This window comes from Podarcis filfolensis, assembly GCF_964270895.1.
Source record: "Podarcis filfolensis genome assembly, chromosome: 1".
Taxonomy (NCBI): Eukaryota; Metazoa; Chordata; class Lepidosauria; order Squamata; family Lacertidae; genus Podarcis; species Podarcis filfolensis.
Window position 1 is genome coordinate 102,497,237 of NC_139604.1, and position 21,284 is coordinate 102,518,520.

The 21,284-nt window shown below is 42.1% G+C and overlaps 1 protein-coding gene and 1 long non-coding RNA gene across 4 annotated transcripts in view; one reads left to right on the forward strand and one right to left on the reverse strand.

Annotated features, from left to right (window-relative positions):
• SNX6 (sorting nexin 6) overlaps nucleotides 1-14,073 on the reverse strand; it is a 29,653-nt gene extending 15,580 nt beyond the window's left edge. Inside the window, exons 1-4 of one of the 3 annotated variants that reach the window (XM_083618151.1) lie at nucleotides 13,938-14,073; nucleotides 13,692-13,739; nucleotides 1,035-1,139; nucleotides 350-460 (exon numbers count right to left, since the gene is read on the reverse strand). In XM_083618151.1, the coding sequence (XP_083474277.1) occupies nucleotides 350-460; nucleotides 1,035-1,139; nucleotides 13,692-13,739; nucleotides 13,938-13,943 (270 nt within the window). In that variant the 5' untranslated portion in view covers nucleotides 13,944-14,073. Of the gene's footprint in view, nucleotides 1-349; nucleotides 461-1,034; nucleotides 1,140-12,311; nucleotides 12,472-13,691; nucleotides 13,740-13,904 lie in introns of those variants that run through there. The other 2 variants (XM_083618150.1, XM_083618152.1) reach the window with 2 other exon arrangements.
• On the forward strand, nucleotides 14,039-15,944 carry LOC310766410. Its single transcript, XR_014550136.1, has 2 exons — nucleotides 14,039-14,176; nucleotides 15,542-15,944. It is a non-coding gene; the product is annotated as an uncharacterized lncRNA (long non-coding RNA).
• The last annotated feature ends 5,340 nt before the right edge of the window (nucleotides 15,945-21,284 follow it).

Sequence of the window (21,284 nt, forward strand, 5' to 3'; positions counted from 1 at the left end):
TGTTATTATGTAGATATTCTAGCGAAGCACCTATTCCAAGCAAGAAGCTTTGAATGAGAGAACAAGGCACCAACATCCTCCTAAGAAGAGGTATAATGACCACTAGAGCAGTCCTGCTCTTCCAGGTGCTGGAGCAATGGTTCATCAATTAACTACTACTCCAAAGAATAACTCAGCTGTTTTAGAGGGTGCTCTGCTCTTCCCTACTTGACAGAGTATATCAATTTTGCTGCGGTGGGCATTAGTTTCCCACGAATATGCAAGTTCCTTAAAGTTGTAAAGAATTTCATGATTCACTTTAAAAGCTAGTGCTTCTCTACTTACAATTCTTTGGAAAATAAGCACTTACAATGTAGCCTGCATAATCTTCATTCTCCACAAAGGAATCATGAAGCCAAATAAACTCTTCATGTTGTCGGACAACTGAAAATTCATTTTGTTTAAAATTTGGTAAAGAACTCTGCAAAACAACAACAAAAAATGAGGAAGGAAGTAGTAAATGGCACAAGCTAAAAATTCAATCACTTAGATTTACTGCAAAAAATGAAACACTATCTTTAATATGAAATGCATACAATACTCAGAAAAGCAATAACGTACTTTCTGCCCCAAAACAAATATTTAAAAACCTTTTTGCTAAATTGTGCGCCTCGGACACAATACATGAAACTAAGGACAATAGAAAACGTGCTTTTCTAACAGCATGTTGGACTACTTGAAACACTATATTTAAAAAACCCCACAACCAATCAAATCAATATTTTCACATACATGATTGTATGTGTGTGTATTTTATACACACTCAGTACACCACATATAGAGCTAGAATTTCTGACAGACAACAAGTGTGTTTTTCATCCTAATCCTAAACATTTTTACATGATTTAGTCCTACTGAAACCAAGAGAACTGATATCTAATAAATGTGATTGTGGCCTTGAATGAGAAGCTATTATTTTGTCTGTTGATAGATAGTTTTATAAATAAAAATTCATCGAACGGAAGTAAAATACCTAGACCTCAAGCTGGTTTTACCTTTGTATGGACGGTAAACTTCACTTTGTCCCTTTCACTAAGGGCATCAGAAATATCCACTTGCAAGGCAGCATCAGTTTGCAGATCTACAGTGACTGCTCTAAGCTAAAGAAAAAAAGGAGTTCACGTTTATTTAAAGCCATAAAACAAGATCAACAGAAGTTCAGATTATAGTTTTGTATGCCCTTTAGTTTTAGAAATATTACAACAAAAGGAAACCTTGTAAGTCATAGAGTAGGTGAAATTAGTGTAATATTTACCGGTAACTAAGTATTGTCCATTTATTTTCTTTTTAGCTTTAGTAAGCCAACACAGAATGCAATCCTATTCAGAATGTTATCTAAAGTCCCATTTAAACGATATGGTAGGCACTCAAGCCTATGCTGAATTCCAAGCGGCTCGGTTTTTTTTTAAAAAGGGCAGAGCATCAAACGTGAATTTTAGAATTTTATTATAGGCTAGTTTCTATATGCACTCTCACATCCTCCATCTAGGCAAGTAAAACCCTGAATGGAGTTCAAGGACATATCCCAACCAAACAAAAACACTCAAGGAGGGAGCAAAGTAGGGCTGGTGAGGGGTGTGGTCCAGGGAAAAGTTCTGAAGGCCAGATAGAAGCTGGAGGACAGATGTTCCCCATCAATGAAGTAGATGGAACAATACATATAGCAACTAGTTGAAAAGAGATATACATTAATGCACAATGCTCCATGGTTTACCAACTCTCTGAAGTGGACAAATTACTCCCAACAGCCATTTTTACATTTCTTAACCAAAGAGGGCCATATTGCTGCATTAACCTTAGAACTGTAGGAAAAATGCTTTCCCTTTAAACCCATTCTTGGCCAGCCACATTAGTTTTCATGCTGCAGTGGATTTATACTGGAAAAGGGGCTTAGACGGTTCCATAAATGAAGCTGAAGGCTTTATCATGACTTTTGACACCTGAGATGTGGATGTTTTTCAGGATCCACCCTATCCCCATGGCTGTAATTTGTTTTAACTCTTTTAAATAATTAATTTTAAACTGTTGTAACCTGCCCTGGGACCTGCTTGTGAAGGGCAGGTAATAAATTTAATTAATAATTGGAAAGGGTCATAAACCATGTGTGCTTGTTTCTCTGTTGGAATTTTAAGTAGTCAGGGAGGTGGTGATAATAAACTCATGGGTCTTGCAGTGAGCAAGTCTGCTCTAGAAACTTAAAGGCCTCACCCATCTACCCATCTTTATGCAGCTGCCTCCTTCAGCACTTGCACCAAACATCCTAAGTAAGAATAATACTACTCATCTATACATTGCCAGCAGTTCCCTAATCACATTCCCAGAAAAAATAAAACACATGAACTAAACATTAGAGCCTTGCTTCTTTTTGAAAGAAATGCACACTCAAATTTACATAACCATAAGAACCTCCTTTTTAAAAGTTACCACATAAAGCTTTGCACTAATTGTGCTGAAAACTGCATCCCTGGTCCAGACCTTTCAGTGAGAGCCCACGTTTTCTTTTCTTCCAAAATAGTTTCCATGCATAAATCAAACTTGACATTTTATAATGTGTGGGCTTTGCCTTTGGGTCAGAAAGTAAGATTCCAGTCCTATTTTTTTCTGCTTCTCATGCAGCACCAGATAATATAAGAAAAGTTTTAATATTGCAGCAGCTCAGTTAAAGCACAATGTAATGACAGCACTTTTGTCATCTGCAAGGATAAGTACCCTCCATTAACCTGTTTCTACAGAGCACTGTAACCGGACTTTTAAAATAAAGGTTCTGGGGCAGAGCTGCAGATGTGTATGTGTGGAAACACACAAGACACAGAAAAAGACTTCCAAAGGCTGAAATCCTAAACAGTATTTCCCAGTCCCACTGCACTCAGTAGGACTTACTTCAGAGTTTCGAACCAGACTGTTAGCAACAGGAAGCCCCACCCTAATGAGCACTACTCTAGCGAACCTAAGTGCAACAGCAATGTTTGTTCAAACACTGAATCTTGAGCAACATTTATACTCCAGAACTCTTGTCTGCATCATTCAATACATTCTCAAGACCAACTGCTAAAATACTTTTGGTCTGGAATGATTAAAAAAACCCAAACCTTTAAAGCACCTATTTTTCCCACTTACAGCAACAAAGGAAGCTTCTTTGGTATCCTATGTGCAGCACTATGCCACTAGTTCAGCCCATGTTGCATGCTACAGTGCTCAACTTATATAGACCCAGTTAATTTTGACCCCTAAATCCTTTCTAGGTGGCCATGATGCCGGCAAGAGTGGACAACACTATGCAAATCTAATGTAGCCCTTCTGTTCTCACAAATGCAGGGATATGATTGCAACTTGACACTATTTAGGAGGACACTAATCTAAATGCAGTTGCCAATATTTTTTACCAGCCTCTGCTCCTCAACCTTTAATAGCGATTTATCTGCAAATGTTAGTAGATGATAGAAGCTTTCACAGGCATGGAGGTGAGCACTATCTAGTCTATTTCTGCAGATCAAGATGTACTTAAAGGCAGAGTAGCAGGCATCTGTGCCCAGATGAGTGATCCCCAACAAATTTCTCACATACAATAGTATTAAAAAATCCAGATATTAATACTAGTACTCTGAGCAAGTGTGCATTTTATAGTTGTTTCAAATGCAATGCATTAATCCAGAACTTGATAGCGTGCATTTTGAAGATAATGTGCCCCTGCACCAACATTCCAGACACCCCTGGGATTTCTAGATCCCCCCTGACCACAATTCTACCCTATATGTAAAGGGCAGGACAATATATCATGTAGTAGGATATCCTGATTATTATAATAATGTTGTATGGAACTTTGTCATTGTGTAGAATATTGCAGTTTCACTTTGTCCAAATGCATGAAGTATTACCCTCAAGTGGCAGATATATTCATGTAGTGACGCTGAGCAGAATGTTTTCCCAAAATAAGTTTCCCAAGTTCATTAGTAACAATGGATGTCAACTTCAAACACAGGGCCGTCTTAAGCATATGCAGCACAGGGTGCAAAGATCCGCCTGGCGCCCCTAGGTTGCCCAGAGTTGTCGACCTTTTTAAGTTGTTGACCTTTTTTTTAGGAAATAGCTGTTTACCTTTAGAACGGTTGTGGGATGCAGGGACTCATGGCACCAACCAACGGGGATGCCAGCCAACGCTCCAAGCACAGGGGTGTACGAAGGTGAGTGCGGGTTCCATGCTGGGGAGGACAAAATGCTGGGCGGCACAGTCGCTGCGCTGCCTGCCTGCTGCCCCCCCCCCCACTGCATGGCAGGGTACACTGACAGCGGGAAAGCCAGCAAAGGAACCCACAGCTCTGCGTATGCAATAGGATGTGTCGCGCAGCGCCCACAACGTTATACGGTGCTCCTGGCATGGTGCTGAAACGGTTAGCCGCCATGCAGCTGGGGCAAGAGCTGACAGCCAAGCAGAGCAGAGCCTGTCGGAGCGCCGCGTGCTCTTCTGCTGCGGGCGGCTCGGTGCGAGTTCAGAGTCTGGGGAAGAGCCGCTCACAGCAGAGCCTGCACACTCCAACGGGCTCTGCTCCGCTCGGCTGTTGGTGGCTCTTCCCCAGACTCCAACGCTTGGCCATGGACTCTCAGCTTGGCGTCCCTGAGAGCCCAGCGCCCAGGTGCCATGCACCCCTAGCAGCAACAGTTAAGATGGCCCTGTTCAAACACAACATTAGACAAGCTTGGCAGTTTCAAAGTGCTTGTGTGCATTTTGGTAAAGAAAGCTAACTAAATATGCTAAATTGGATCACTCTCCATAGAGTAAGGCAGTCCAACTTTTCACACCAAGTGGGCCACAAGAGTTCTTTGACACGGAACTTGTGGGCCATACACTGCCTTGTTGCACAGGGTTGGGGGGAAGCTGTGAAAGTGCTAACTAGACTTTAGGAAGGAGATGGGAGGAATCTAGGACTATATCAGAACCCTCCTGCCTCCTTCCCAAAGCCCAGCACCTTGCTTACTTGGCTTTGGGAAGACAACAGGAGGGCTGGGATGGGGGTGGCATCAAATGTTGCTCAAGGACACCCAAAAAAGGTGTAGAGGGCTGCATGTTGGCCCACCCTGCCTAGAGCGTTAGACATTTTTCCAATGCAAAATTCTTTTCTGGTACAAATTACTTAAATTCACATAGGATTTTTCCCAAATTGCAGCTTCCCAGAAAACCCACAACACTGTATGCAAACACGCAGAGATACAAAATAAAATAAAAGTTAAATAGCAGGCCATAGTCTAATCAAAAATTCTGTAAGCATACCCCATGATCCTTCTTTGAAGTCTTAATTCTCCTTAAGTGAAACACTTTCTAATCAGCATAGAGAACAAACTGAAAGTTGAAGGAACTTAGTGAACTGTTAGGGAGTAACTTATTGTCCTTCTGAGTACTGACTTAAGAACAATGCACTCAGTTCACCATATGGAGTTTGAAACCTCTTTCCAAAGAAAAGTGACTCAACGGATGGTCTAGCAATACAGAAGGAAAAGCTGAAACACAAACATGACTTGCAGAAACAGACTAGAAGTCAAGTGGAAATTGAGAAAAGCCTGTATTAGGGAAAATAACGGGAAAAGAGCAGAAAGAATTCAATTATGCAAAACTGTTAGCAACATTGGTAGGTATTTTTAAAGAATAACAAGAGCAGCCTTGCTAGGTCAGACCAAATGTACATCTAATTCATCATCCTGTTCTCACAGTGGCAACAGATGCCTATGCAAAGACTGTGAATAGGACCTGAATGTCACAGCTTCCTCACTGGTAATACCCAGAAGCATGCTTCTGACCCATAAGCAGATCTTTCCTCTTATTCCACAACTACTAAAGTAACTCAGGAGTCTTTGGTAACCAACATTATCAAAAGCTTTTAAAAAGTATAAGTACACCATGTTGGCTGGGTCACCTTTATCTATCTGCTTATTGACACTTTTAAATAATTCTAAAAGGTTAATGAGACATGACTAACCTTGAAGAAGGCATGCTGGTTCTATTTCTACAACATTGGTTCTTCTATATGCTAAGCTATAACCCATCTATAATAATACTTTCCACCAGTTTACCAGTTTCCATGGAACAGACATTCTTGTTGTTCTTTGCTAAAAATATAATGTCCTCCTCAGATACATTTTTTCCACCCCACTTACACTTCTTTTGCTAATGTTTGTGATACTTTCTGTTTTCCTCAATTAAACAAGACACTATCTGGAGAAAGCTTTCTTGCCTTTAAAAGCTTCATTGGCTCTGCTTGTTAACCACGCTGGCATCTCTTAGCCCTGATTGTACCTTTCATGATCTGCTGCAGCTTCTAATATTGTGGTTTTGAACAACCCCCACATGCATTCTAAAGATATTTTACCCTCTTCACTTTCCCTTTAAACTTTGTTTTAAACCAACCCCCTTGTTTTGGGGACATTTCCTTGTCTGAAGTCAGAAATTACCGTGTTTGATTTTCTTGCCAATTGTCCACTTACATATATGTTGAATTTGATAGCACTATGGTCACTGACATAGCTGTATTCCTAGCATCTAAGATGTTCACACTTTATATCAAAACATTCCGCTTTTAAACAAATCACCCAAATGACAATTTGGGACTGTAAGAACCCAATTTTCTGTATTCATATGATGCCCTCTTATCAAACTGGTAAAAATAATAGTGCATGGTAGTCTTGGAATTAGAGCAAGGAAATAGGATGCAGCAACTAAACCAGACAAAACAGTGAAGGTTTGCAAGTTTAAAACTGAGAATAAGACTTAGAATCATAGAATCATAGAATTGGAAGAGACCACAAGGGCCATCGAGTCCAACCCCCTGCCAAGCAGGAAACACCATCAGAGCACTCCTGACATATGCTTGTCAAGCCTCTGCTTAAAGACCTCCAAAGAAGGAGACTCCACCACACTCCTTGGCAGCAAATTCCACTGTCGAACAGCTCTTACTGTCAGGAAGTTCTTCCTAATGTTTAGGTGGAATCTTCTTTCTTGTAAAGCCTAGCCATTATAAAGCCTAGCCATTATTATATTATTATTATTATCTTGTAAAGCCTAGCCACTTATAAAGCCTAGCCATTATTTACTTGGTTAAAAAAAACTAACAGAACTTGGGCTATGCTCCTTACAAACAGGTCTTTAAATGTTCGTAGAGAACAATGATTTTTTTAAATAAAAGAGTTTTGTTTATAAAGTTACACTTGCATAGCTGTCAATGTTTCCCTTTTTTTAAGGGAAATTCCCTTATTCCGAATAGGATTCCTCGCAAGAAAAGGGAAAAGTTGACAGCTAAGCACTTGCTACTTTTATTCTTGTATGTGCCACTCTCAAAACTTGGCAAGTCATAGGATTCTTACCAGCATGATAGGTTGAGTAAGAAAGAAAAACTAAAATAGTAAATTAAAAGAAAAGCTATGTTTCAAATGTTACTTCACTTTCCAAATTAACCCTGCAATATGAGGGTGGGGTAGGGAAAACTATTTATAATAATTATGAACAGTTGTGCAAGTTTGCCTGACTCCCTTAGGGGAGAAGTTCCGCATAAAATAATAAACTAGAAATTTCCCAAGAAATGCTTATATGCTGCAGAAATTCTCACTTTGGGCTAGTTTACAAAACCAGTTTTGCATCCACATGATGCTCTCCAGAAGAGCAAAGAAACTGGGCCAACAACACAGAACTGCCACATTTCCAAGGCAATTCCAGTGTCTGTAGCAACTAAATAAATTGTTGTTTCAGCTGAGGTAATTGCTCCTTAAAAAGCTGGCTATAGTCATTAACAACACAGTTCATATGAAGCAATATTTATGCAAGCAGATATTCCCTGTACAAAATATTCTAGGATCATTTTGTTATGACAAACCTGACCTTGTGAATGGTTTGGTAGACAAACATCCCATGCTCCTGAAGAAGTAGACTGTAGACTACAAAAGGCTATGTAATTAACTATTTAATAAGATAGTAAGAATATCATCATGCTGCAGTTGGCATGGCTGCCAAGTGGCAGCCATGCCAACTGCAGCTTGTCAAGAGAACAGGAGGTGGGTGGCCCAGGCAGATGGGAAGGCAGGTGAGCAAGTGACTTGGGCAAGCCATAGAAGAACAGCCAGGACAGCTCCACAGCAATCATCCTGCTCTGCTGCCGCTACCCACCTCACACTGACAACACCATTTCAGCTTCTGCCACGTTGGAAGCTGAAGAAGAGGGAAGTGGCAGTGGAGCAAGACAGTGGCTGTAGAGCTGCCCCTTTCTGCCTTGACTGTTTCTCTGTGGCTTGCCCAGGCTGCAGTTTGGACGAGGTGCAAGATGAGGGAAGGGGGCTGCACAGCTTGGAGAAGATGGGTTTGGCAAGGTTAAGGAGGAGTTGGGGGTTGGTGAGGGGTAGATTTGGAAAGGTGCAAAGGGAGTGGGGGGTTGATCAGATGTAAAGGGCAGAGAATGGGGTTGGCGAGCAAAATGAGCAGAGGTGGTAGTCCCTGATGCTACAGTAAATTTGTTAGAAGATTCTAGAATAATAGAGTTATATCACTGGCCTATCCAGCAGTTGTTCAGAGCAACTTAGAATAAAGCCTGCATTAAAAGAAAGGTGAAGAAAAGGTGGAATCTGAAATATAGCTAAAAGCCCTTGTCAAATGCAGTACATTTCATGCATTACATGGAGATGGATGCAAGTGGAAAAAATGTATGTTACAAAATTCTATTACAGGCTTACCAAAACTTTGCACGCTACCTCTAAATGTACCAATTATTTAGATCGTTAAGAAAGCTAGGATACCTCTGATGTTTCTGAACACACAATCCTATGCTGAGTAAGGAGATGAATAGTCTCTCTAGGTGATGTACAGTAGAATATCACAGTTTTGGAAAAGACCTCACACACTTTTTCTTTCCAACATATACTAAAATATGAAGGGAATGTAGCAAACTAAAATGAGTTTTGTGACACTTTAAAGACCAATAGATTTACTGTGACACAAATTATGACTAAGCTACCCTGTGGTCTAAACCTCAGCGCCTAGGACTTGCCGATCGTCAGGTCGGCGGTTCGAATCCCCGCAGCGGGATGCGCTCCCGTTGCTCGGTCCCAGCGCCTGCCAACCTAGCAGTTCGAAAGCACCCCCAGGTGCAAGTAGATAAATAGGGACTGCTTACTAGCGGGAAGGTAAATGGCGTTTCCGTGTGCTGCGCTGGCTCGCCAGATGCAGCTTGTCACTCTGGCCACGTGACCCGGAAGTGTCCTCGGACAGCGCTGGCCCCCGGCCTCTTAAGCGAGATGGGCGCGCAACCCCAGAGTCAGACACAACTGGCCCGTACGGGCAGGGGTACCTTTACCTTTTTACCCTGTGGTCTATTAATTGCTAGACAGTGTTTTGGAGAATATTTTGCATAGGGGGGTGTTCTTTCAGATTCCAAACCAATTTAGGAAACAAAGTCTCTAAAACTTTCAATGGCACATACATTAATAATAATATTATTATTATTATTATTATTATTATTAATAATAATAATAATTTATTTATACCCTGCCCATCTGGTTGGGCCTCCCCAGCCACTCTGGGCGGCTTCCATAGGAACCAAAAATACAGTAAAATATCACACATTAAAAACTTCCCTGAACAGGGCTGCCTTAAGATGTCTTCTGAATGTCAGGTAGTTGTTTATCGCTTTGACATAAGGCCCTCTGCCTTATTGAATCAGAAATTAAATCCTGCAAACATTCACATCCACATGTAAAAAAAATCTTACTAGATGTAGTTATGCATGAATCCTAAATAAGAGTATGGCACAAATATCATTTCAGATGCAGCTATCATAACATGCTAAAATGCATAGGCACATGTGGGAGCAGAAACTGGTTAGTGTGAGCCTGAAGCATTAGTTGAGATTCTTGCATTGCAGGGGGTTGGACTAGAATAGTAGAATCCTAAGAGCTGAAAGGGACCCCAAGGGTCATGTAGTCCAACCCCCTGCAATACAGGAATCTCAGCTAAAGCATCCATGACACATGGCCATCCAACCTCTGTTTAAAAACCTCTAAGGAAGGAGAGTCCACCACCTCTCATGGGAGTCTGTTCCACTGCTGAACAGCTCTTACTGTCAGAAAGTTTTTTCGAATGTTTAGTTGGAATCTCCTTTCTTGCAACGGAAGCCATTGGTTCGAATCCTACCCTCAAGAGCAGGAGAAAACAAGCATGCTCCCTCCTCCATGTGACAGCCCTTAAGATATTTGAAGATGGCTATCATATCTCCTCTCAGTTTCCTCTTTTCCAGGCTAAACATACCCAGCTCCTTCAAGCGTTCCTCGTGAGGCTTAGTTTCCAGACCCTTGATCATCTTGGTTGCCCTCCTCTGCACACACTCCAGCTTGTCAACATCCTTCTTAAATTGTGGTGCCCAGAATTGGACACAGTATTCCAAGTAAGGTCTGATTAAGGCAGAATAGAGTTATACTATAACTTCCCTTGATCTGGACACTATACTTCTATGATTGCAGCCTAGAATAGCATTAGCTTTTTTTGCTGCTGCATCACACTGTTGACTCATGTTAAGCTTGTGACCCACCAAGACCCCTAGATGTACTGCTAGTACGCCAGGTGTCCCCCAGCCTATATTTGTGTCCCCCAGCCCATCTGGTTTTTCCTGCCCAAGTGCAGAATGTTACATTTGTCTCTATTGAAATTCATTTTGTCAGCTTGAGCCCAGTTCTCCAATCTGTCAAGCTCATTTGAATTCTGATTCTGAAACCTCCTAGTTTGGTGTCATCTGCAAATTTGATGAGCAACGCCTCAATTCCTTCATCCAAATCATTTATAAAGACGTTGAACAACGGGCCCAGGACAGAACCCTGTGGCACCCCACTTGTCACTTTTGTCCAGGATGACAAAGAACCATTAATGAGTACTCTTTGGGTTTGGTCAGTCAACCAGCTACAAATCCTCCTAACAGTTCTCTCGTTCAACCCACATTTTACCAGCTTCCTCAAGAGAATATCATGAGGGACTTTATCAAAAGTACTACTGAAATCAAGATACACTATGTCCACAGGATTTCCCTGATCCACCAAGTTTGTAATTCCATCCAAAAAAGGAATGAGATTGGTCTGGCATGACATTTTTGAGAAACCCATGCTGGGTCTAAGTAATCACAGCATCCTTTTCCAAATGCTCACAGACCGACTGTTGAATTACCTAGATTCAGGTATGTAGCCGTGTTGGTCTTACGCAGTCGACATAAATAAAAAAACTGTCCAGTAGCACCTTAGAGACCAACTAAGTTTGTTCTGGGTATAAGCTTTTGTGTGCATGCACACTTCTTCAGATACCTGAAAATGGGGACATTTGCCCAACTCCAGTCTGTAGGGACCTCACCTGTTCTTCAAGAATTCTCGAAGAAAAAAGGCTCAGAAATTACATCCGCAACCTCCTTTAGTACCTTTGGATGCAGCTCATCAGGCCCTGGGGATCTGAATTCATTTAAAGTAGCTATGTATTCCCTTACTACCTCTTTTCCAATCTTGGGCTGCAGCTCCCTCCCTTGCTTTCCTTTTGGGTGAAGACAGAGGCAAAGTTGAGCAGTTCCACCTTTTCTCTGTCACCCAACAGCATTTCTCTGTGTTCCCCATGCAGAGGACCTACCACTTACGGTACTTGTTCTTCCTCTTACTTTGGACATAGCTGAAGAAACCTTTATTATTATTTTTAACTTCTCTTGCAAGCCTGAGCTCATTCTGAGCTTTAGCCAGCCTGACTTTCCCCCTGCAACTGTTAACTACTTGTGTTTACTCCTCCTCTGTGATTTCCCCTTTCTTCCAGTTCTTATACATTCCCTTCTTAACAAATAAGTTACGGTTCTTCAAGGGACAAAGATCCTGATCATTTCTATTCAGTATGGTGGGATTTTATTTCATGTAGTCTTGCTTTAGATTTCTTTCATGTCATCTACAGAAATATGGTTGCTAGCATTGTTTTTTATTTAATATGTATAGGTTTTAATGTCCTACCCTTAGCTGGATATATTATTGATTTTTGTATTGTTTACTTTGCTAAATAACAATTTGAAAACTAATTTAAAATGTATACCAAGTTTAAAAGCAAATAAAGTGAAGGATAAAATTAATAAGAAACTAAACAATGGTCTGGCAAGTTTTCTAAGAACAGTTTAAAAGTTTGGGGTTTTTTTACACACACTTTTGGGATTACAAATATTAAACCAACAGAAACATGAGACTCCCCAAACTGTATCTGACAGAAAATAGCGGCAGAATCAAGAATCACCCACCATAGCTGTCCCATGTCTTGCTAGTCAACTGCTATGGGGCAGAATAGTTTCCTTCAGCTTAAGTGGTCCTGCTGTACTCATCAACATTTCGGCTTCTATTGTTACATAGCTTGATATTTCTTTTTAATATTTACTTCTCCAATAAAAGTTTCTTTTGATCATTTCCTGCTAAAAAATGCATGGGTCGACTATCTAAAACATTTTAAACCACTTATTATTGTTTATATATTTTCCTCAATGGACACATGACACTGGTTCTTTACTTTTGTTTGAAAGCCAGTTTGAATAGTCACCAACTTTTGGGGTCTGTGGGTACACCAAATGTCCATTTCATGTAAGAAAAAACTGGTGATGCTCAGAACTTGCCCCTCCCCCAACATCAACACATACTCCAGACCAAGTACAATACAGACAAAAAAGCCCCAAATGAGGCTCTCCCCCAAAACAAAAAATATGACTCAAGTATAAATATAAAAAATTGGGAATGGCATGGGGCATGGAAGTGCTCAAAGACACCAGGTTGCTTATAGTCACCATGTTATGGACTCCAGGGTGTTGGACTTAGGTTGGGCTAAGAGATGGTGAAAGTCCCAAGGTCAACCAAAGAGTTTAATGGCTGAGTAGAGAATTCAACCTGGGGCTCCCCTGCCTATTCACAAAATGAGCAAGGAAATGGATGAATCCTGGATACCACCGGGAGCTATTTGCGAGAAGATGGGGGGGGGATATAGAATAAACAATAATTTTCCAGTCAAAAAGTATTTGAAAAAAATAGCTTTAAGCTTTTTCTGCATTTCTCAACAAAAGCAAAGGCACACTGCCTACCAATCCAAGAGGTTCAAACTACACCCACCGGTTTAAAGTGTGTCGCTCTGCAAAGCTGACCAAAAAATAAAATAAAATCAACAGGGGAGCTGCAGCAACAGCAAAAGTGTTTGCAGCTAGACCAACGGGGTGGTTTATAATATCTCAACTGCCTGCCGTGGCAGTTTCAATCAGAACGCAAGGCGGATTCGATGTTAATAATGAATAAAATGATAACGCTATTATATTTTAAATCCGAGAGGAGAACTCCGTTAAGAGTCACCAGCGTCAGCTCAGGATGATGGTGCATCCAGACCACCCGTGACAGCGCGGAGTTTTCAGGGAACCGAAGCTGGGCAGAAGGAGCAGGAGAACCGGGTGGGGGCGGCGAAGCCTCCCGGGAGATGATGCTGCCGCCGCCGCCGCCTCACCCCCCTCGCTTCCCCACCCACCGCCCCACACTCCGAAAGGGGCTGCCAGCCCCACACATCCGGAAGGAAACCTGTTCTGCCGCCCCCAGCCCCACACCACGCCAGGGAAGAAAGCCCCCTCCCGTCAGGGGCGTCCAGCACTTACGCCTCGGTCCTCCTCGGAAAGGAAATCTGGGCCGTCGTCCGAGCCTTCCTGCTCCGAAGAAGAAAAGGGCGGAGGCGGGCGGCGAAGGCGAGAGAGACCGAGGCATCACCCACCGCGGACAGAGAAAGAGAGAAAGGAAACCGGTTAGTCCCGCCGGCCTCCGACCCCGCCGCTCTCCCCCGGCCGCCCCTTCCCCCGGCCAGAAGAGCTCACCACGGCGGCGGCGGGAGCTCCGCAGGAACCTACCATCATGGCTGCTCCCAGCCCTCAACTCCGTTCCCTCAGCAGCAAGCGCAGGCCTAGCCCGCCAGGCAGCCCAGACCGGAGGGGCGGGATTAAGGCGGGGACAGGCGGCGGCAGCGGCGAACAAGGGGGTTCCGCTGAGCTCGAGCTCGGCGTCGGCCGTGGGTGTCCGCGGCAGCGTCTTATTTCTGGGCGAGGGACGGGCGTATGGAGAGCAACGCCCGCGCGGTAAGTGAGGCTTGGTAAGTGAGGAGGCAGCAAGCCATGCTTCGCGCAGTATGTATGTTTAGGACAGGAACAAAAAAAGGAAACACGCCGTCATTTCTCCCTCAGGAATCTTAACGCCGTGTAGGGAGGGTATGGTTTGCCCCGCTCCCTGCACTTCAGGACCTTGGGTTTTGTGTCAGAAATGAACGGTGAAAAAGAAGTGGGGGCGGGGGGGGGACGAATTGGATTCCATGGTCACTGTCATAGTTTGAGAGTCGCGTGCTCTGTAGGACTGTGGGCCGCAGGCGCCACTCCGGCAGCTTGCAGCTACTACGGATCCATCTGTGCAGAAAGAGCGCGTGGTGCAGGTCTTGCCCTGGACTGCGGGTGGGGAAGTGCAAGTTTAAATGCACCCCCATCATGTGGGCAACGCTACCTAGAACACAGCATTTGACAGAGAAAGGCTTTAGTTTAGGCATCTCGGCACAGCTGCCCCGTGTTGCAACGTAAAAATAGACCCATTGAGAGGTTCAGGTATTGTCTCTCAGGCAGACGTCCTCCTGTGTCAAATGCGAATAATAATATCAACCGATTCCCACGCTTCCAAACTGTTTTAGGAGGGCAAACACTTTGCAAATAAAGTACCATGGCTACAATCCTGTGCACATTTTACTCTCAGTGTCTCTTCAAATTCAGTGAGATATACAAATCTAAGATTGCAGCTGTAAGGATGCATCTCCGTTATTGAAAATCTTTATGCCCAACACAGCAGATGTGTTAATTTAACTCTTACCTGGACTTCAGAGGTGTAGAGACTACAGCCAGGTCAGAACCACTCAAGTGATAAGGGCTGATATCAACCCACACTGCTTCTGTTATAAAATACACATTGGTCATGCTACTCCTATGACCATTACAATGGTGTTTATATGGTCTTTTTAAAAGAAAAAGGGTGATGCTTTGTGCAGCTAACTGCATGCTTTGAGGTCTGTATGAAGAGGTGGGAAGCCAAGCAAAAAAAAAAAAGTTAAGAAACAAGTGTTGCTTCACAGTTTCTCAAGGTCATTTGAAATCCAACATTGTGCAAGCAAACCTGTTCATGCAGTGGACTTCCCCTCCTATCCCCTGCACTCCCCCAAATCTGCTTGGATGGGGGCTGACCTTCCAAAGCAGATTTTGGAGGGTGCACAGGGGGCTGCAGAGGGGAGGAGAAAGAGTCCATTGTACAAGTAGAAATCTGTTCCACTGGTGTACAGACACCATAGAATTAAACCCAAAAGCAAGCTAGATTTTTGGCCCGATCTTGTGACACACAAAACTGGGTAGAGGAAACAATTATGAAGAAACGTACGCTACTCCTGGGAACAGACTGAGCCTCTTTACCTGCCTCACACTTTTAGGGCTGGTTTTCAAGACAGGCAGAAAAATTGGTTGAATACCTACATTCTTGCTTCTGAAATGAGGAGAGTCCTTCATTTGAAGAATCGATAGGCCATATATCATCTGAAGGGCAAATGGCCAGAGGAAGGAACAGACAAAAAAAACCCACATCTATATCAACTGACATCACCATTCTTGGCTCTGGCTCAATTGGTTCTTCCTTCAGTCTTCAAACAAGTTAATGCCCTTTAGAAATTCAAGTGTGTGCCTCCCCAAAGGATCTTCCTCAGCAATGTTAAATATGCATATTATGTGAAAGCTCTGAGCATATAATCCATTTCCATTTACTCCAGTCATTCCTACCATCGTGATAACAAACCTTTTGTGAGAGGGACTGAGTAAGTAAATCATTAATATGGCTTATTGAGCGACTTTAGAAATGCCTTTTGTGTCCTCTGTGGTTAGCCTTCCAAAAACTTGTCTAACATAGAACACATTACAGATTGATAGCTGGGTTGAAATCTGTGGTTTTTGGCTGTATACACAAATATGTGAATCCGATAAAGTCAGTAGTGTTTTAACACACATGTGATCCACACTCTGCCATAGTCCAGCTGCACATTGCTTACTTGCAATACACATTCGCATCAAAGGAGCCTGGCAATAAAATGGTGCTGTTGTTGTACAATTGCTAGCCTCATAGATGCATGGCCCAGAAATGGGAGTGTCACTGGAGTGTCCTGCACCTCAACCTGATTTGAGTGGTTCAAGTACATACATTGCAGCCATTCCTGCTTTTTTCCTCCTTCAAGTGATGCTGTAGGCACAGAAACAGCCTTGCAGGGACACATCTACCTTGCTCTTATTTAAAGCCTGCAGTCCTCTCTTTCAGCATTGTTCAGTCCTTCAAGTCCATGTTAGTGCCCTGAAGATAAACAGGATGTCAGGAACTGCTAAAATCTTTGAGTGGCTACTCCATGTGGTGAACCACTGAACGGCAAGTAGCAGCCTTTTCATTGAAGAACCAGACTGCCTCCACCCAGGCTTGCCTTGGGATCTTTCAAGCCTCTTTTCCCAACAGAATCACAGAATTGTAGAGTTGAAAGGGACCCCAAGGATCATCTCCTCCACCCCCTGCAATGTTGGAATCTCTTTGCCCCATGTGCTCAAACCCACAACCCTGAGATTAAGAGTCTCATGCTCTATCAACTGAGCTATATTGAATACTACAGTCTTTCTGAGCTGTATTGTGGTTGTTGCCTTGCTTGTCTCCTAGTTACTGGTTCACCTCAGACTGCTGTTCCACATCCTCTGTCCTTACACAGAAGCAGTACGAGCACTGCATTGCGTGCAGCTGACCTAACATTTGCAAATTTCAGATGTTCACAGTTCATAGGAAGCATGCTAATTAAGTTTGCTTTTTAAAACCAGCTTTTAATAAATAATTGGTGGATTGGGGGGGGGAATATTAAGTAAAATCTGAGAATGTAAACTGCAAATATTTTCTTCTTAGAGCTGCACTCTTATACATATGGGCAGCTCTTAGCAACTCTGGATGGCAGTTGACACAAGAGAGCATGCCTAACCCTAAACTAAACAAGTATATTTACAGGTCAATTCCTTAATTAAGATGTTTAGTTCTTGTAAGCATTTACTTATCCAAAAGTAATTTTGACTGACACATTATCAGTGTGTTCTGGGTTACTTAGAGATGTTTACCTCACACTCAGATTAATGGCTCACAGAGAAGTAACAGTAGTTTTATATATATATAAAAAACCCGACAAGCAACACTCAAATACATAAAAACAGCTGGAGTGTAAAACATGGCCAAAAGATAATTCCTATTGGCTTAGTTTTAGCCACCAGTATCCAACTAAGTAATGAAGAACATGTTCTGTGAGTTTAAACATGGACAAAAACAATACTACAAGGGCAGGATTTCAGTGCCTGATAAAGCTTCTTGTCCTGCCCCATGATTGCTTGATCAATTTCTGCTACTGAAAACTGTAGAATTTTGCAGAGAGCAAGAGCGAGAGAGAACACACAGCCCTGACTATGTGTATTGTAGTAAGGCTTATGGTTGCATCTACCAGCTACAGCCTAGACTTTCAGAACTTGTAATTCAGAGCTTGACTGTATAAACAATTTTATTTCCTTCCTTGCTGTCATAAACAGATGATTACAAAAGGGTTATCCAGAGAATAAAGCACTTAGCAAGTCTGCATATAATAGAATCATAGAACTTTAGAGCTGAAATGGGCCCCAAGGGTAATCCAGTGCAACCTTGCTGCAATGCAGGAATCACAACTAAAGAATCCCTGACAGATGGCCTTTCAATCTCTGTTTAAAAACCTCCAATAAAGGAGAGTCTACCACCTTCCAAGGCAGCCTGTTCCATTGTCAAATAGCTCTTAGCATCTCTTACCACAAGTCTTCTGTTTAGTCATAATCTCCTTGTAATTTGAATCCAGCAGTTTGGGTCAGCAGCAGAAAAAATAGTTTGCTGCATCTTCCATATGACAGCCCTTCAGATATTTGAGGATATCAAAGGTTGGTTTTGAAAAAGTGTTTCTCTTGAATAGTATATTGTCTGCTTTCCCCTCAGGTTGCTATTATCTGTAGAAAGGGAACATAAGTTTACCCGCACCCAACAAAATTACCCCTCAGCAAATGAAAACAGGAATAGTAGTTGATGGAAGAAATATTTGAGCTTACCTGTCTCTAGAAAAATTGTGAAGTGAGAGTTTTAAATGTGACAGATGCTAGAAACAAGCAAATAAAAATGAGAAGGGAAGGTAGTTCTGTAGGTTTCCTTCAAAATAAAGTTGTGGGTCCTTTCCCTTAGCAGAAAGAATAATCTGTGTCTTATTCTGTTAAGAAGAGCACAATGGCAATTGTGTCGTGCCAACCCAACCCACAACCTATCACACTGAGCACTTGGCAGTTGTATTGGCAACCCCTCCAGCATTGCTGAGCATAATAGATTGTAGCCAGGGTCATCATGACCTGGATTCTCAAGAGAGCTGTGTCTAACCAAATGAATAGGAAGGTTTTTATACATTTTTATTAGGTATAGCGAAAAGGTGTTGCATCTGAAAGAACATAAACTTTTAACTAATATAGAAGGCTCACTCTGCAAATTCATAAAAAATAACCAATGTGTACTTTATTCAGCTTCCGTAAGTGTAGTGTGAATTAGGTACAGATATTAAGCTGCAAGCCTCTTCATTGTCAATAGATGGTGCTAAGGGTATAATTTTAACATTGCTACCAGTTCAGGCAAGATTTATGAATAGGCTCCAATTACAAAAAGAATTTCCCTTGTATGGGTGACATTACAAACCTTAAAGCCTTCCAATAGTCCAGCTGCTAGAAACCAAGGAGACCTTACAGTTTTAAGCATGTTCGGCTTTTAAGAGAAAAAAACTAATGTAAATCAAATGAGTACAGGAATCCAAGTGTCCTTTCTTTGAGTTTCTGTTGTGTAGCATAATTAAAAATAAGCTGTAGGTGTATTCTAATGGTAAAAATACAGCAGCTGTTCCCATTATGAAAGTATAGCTTTGTACAGCTCTATTTTACAGGCACAAAAAGGCTTTACATAGCACTATCCCAGACAGTGAAATGCTTGCTTCCTGGGCAGGGTAAAGAGGTGCATCTTCAGCATTTGCCAAGAACTATATAGTGAAGTTAAGTGTTTCACCCATGTGCCAGAAAGAATCCCTCTCCCAGGCCACCACCATCCCAATCTTCTTAGTTGTGGAACTACCAAGAGAGTCCCCTCTGCCAGTCTTAACACCCAATATGGTCTGCAAGGAAGGGAGAAAGTCTTTCAGATATTTGGGGCCAGAGTGGTTTAGGGCTTTAAACACTAATGTGAGCACCTTGAATTGGGACTGGAAGTGAAATGATAATCAGGGGTGCTGCTTTGAAACAGGTTTATATGTGAACTAAGTGGAACCCCAGCTAGTAATTGGGCTGTTGCATTTTAGACCAGCTGAAGTCTGAGTTATCTTCAAGGACAGTCCCACATAGAGCACATTGCAATAATCCAGTCTGGAAGTTGCCAGAACGTGGAGTACAGCAGCCAAGTCATTTCTGTCCAAAAGGGGTTGTGGCTGACATACAAGGTGTTAAAAAAAGGCACGTTTAGCCACTGGGGCCACCTAAGCCTTCAGTGACTGTGTTAAATCCTGGAGAACCCCCAAGCTGTGGATCTGCTTCATAAAGGGGTGTGCAGCCCTATTCGGGACAGGCTGCCTCCCCACCTCCTGGAAGTGAGAACTTGGGACATATGACACCCCTGCTTTTCAGGATTCAACTCTAATTAATGGCCCACATCACTGCTTCCCATATCAACCACCTCAGCATTTATTTTCTTCCTCTCTGGGGACTATTAACAGTTCCATTTTGCAGGGGTATAAATATTACTAGTATTATTTGACAATCAACAGGGCAAATGAAATTGAACCATTATGGAAGAAATTTTATTTGAATACAGCAATGTTCCTTGCACCTTATTTTTCTAGCATTTATTAATGACACAGGGAAAATATTAGCATGTTCATACTCACCGGTTATTCAAAGATCAATCGAAATAGGGGAGAAGTCAGTCAGATACTGAGACAAAAATTAACAACGTAATCCTACAGTGGTAGAATAAAACCTGATCTTGGGACTTGCCTGGTTATGCCTCACTTTCCCCCGTTCTATCCACAATTATTGCTTCTACTGTAAAGTTGTTCATGGGTTTCACATCTACACACTTTACCTTTGAAACCCACAATGGCACTGCCCCACCCTTCTTTCTGCCCGTGTTGCAAGATACATCCTAGCACGGAATCTGTTGCACCAAAAACCTTTTACCATCCATCTTTCAAGCTTCTGAGATTTTCCACAAACATTTTGTCCATACCCTCAACCAAAAGTCAGCTCACAGGGAGGGCCGGCCCAATACATTTTGGTACCTGAGGCAAATTTAAGTAGTGCTTTCCTTTCCTGCAAGGGAAGAAGGGATGAGTGGAGAACTACAAGGGCAGATTAAGTTCTGCATTGGGATCTGCTGCCCCTGTGGATCCTGCCACCTGAGACGGTTGTCTTACCTTGCCATATGTGTGGGCCAGCTCTCCTCACAGGCATTCCTTATACTTACCTTTTTCATTTTCTTGCTTTCCTCCCTTCTCTATAAATCCTCCACCATCAAAATGAAACTCTAACCACCTTGGGTTAGTGATTTGTATTTTTGTTTATGTTCCATTACAAGGCACCATATAATAAGAATGAATATTGACATTTCACTAAGCTTGGGGCTATTAAATCTGTCAGGTCCACAATTCAATATATCACAGCAGTAATTTATACTCCGTACACATCTTACTTATAAAAAATTCAAGGTTACAAAGTGTATTAACTATTTACCCTACAATCAAGGTAGACTTATCCCATTCTTAACACGTATGTAGAATAGCTACATTGTATATAATCACAAAATACTATTGAACCTAAACATTTCAGGTATCTGAGATTTGATTAGCTGGCCAAAATAGGGATTCATCCTTTAATATGTCTCTATAAAAACTTAAATCTTCTGTAAACTGGAAATTGAGCAGTTTATTATTTTGATCAGGTTATCAGATTATTCAAAACTTTGCTTTAGTAACTAAACATGGAAATCCTTCACCTAAGGAAGACTGTCAGAGATTAAATTAGGACAGGTTTGTCAGATAAACAAATAGCATCTGACGTCAACTTAGTAGCTAT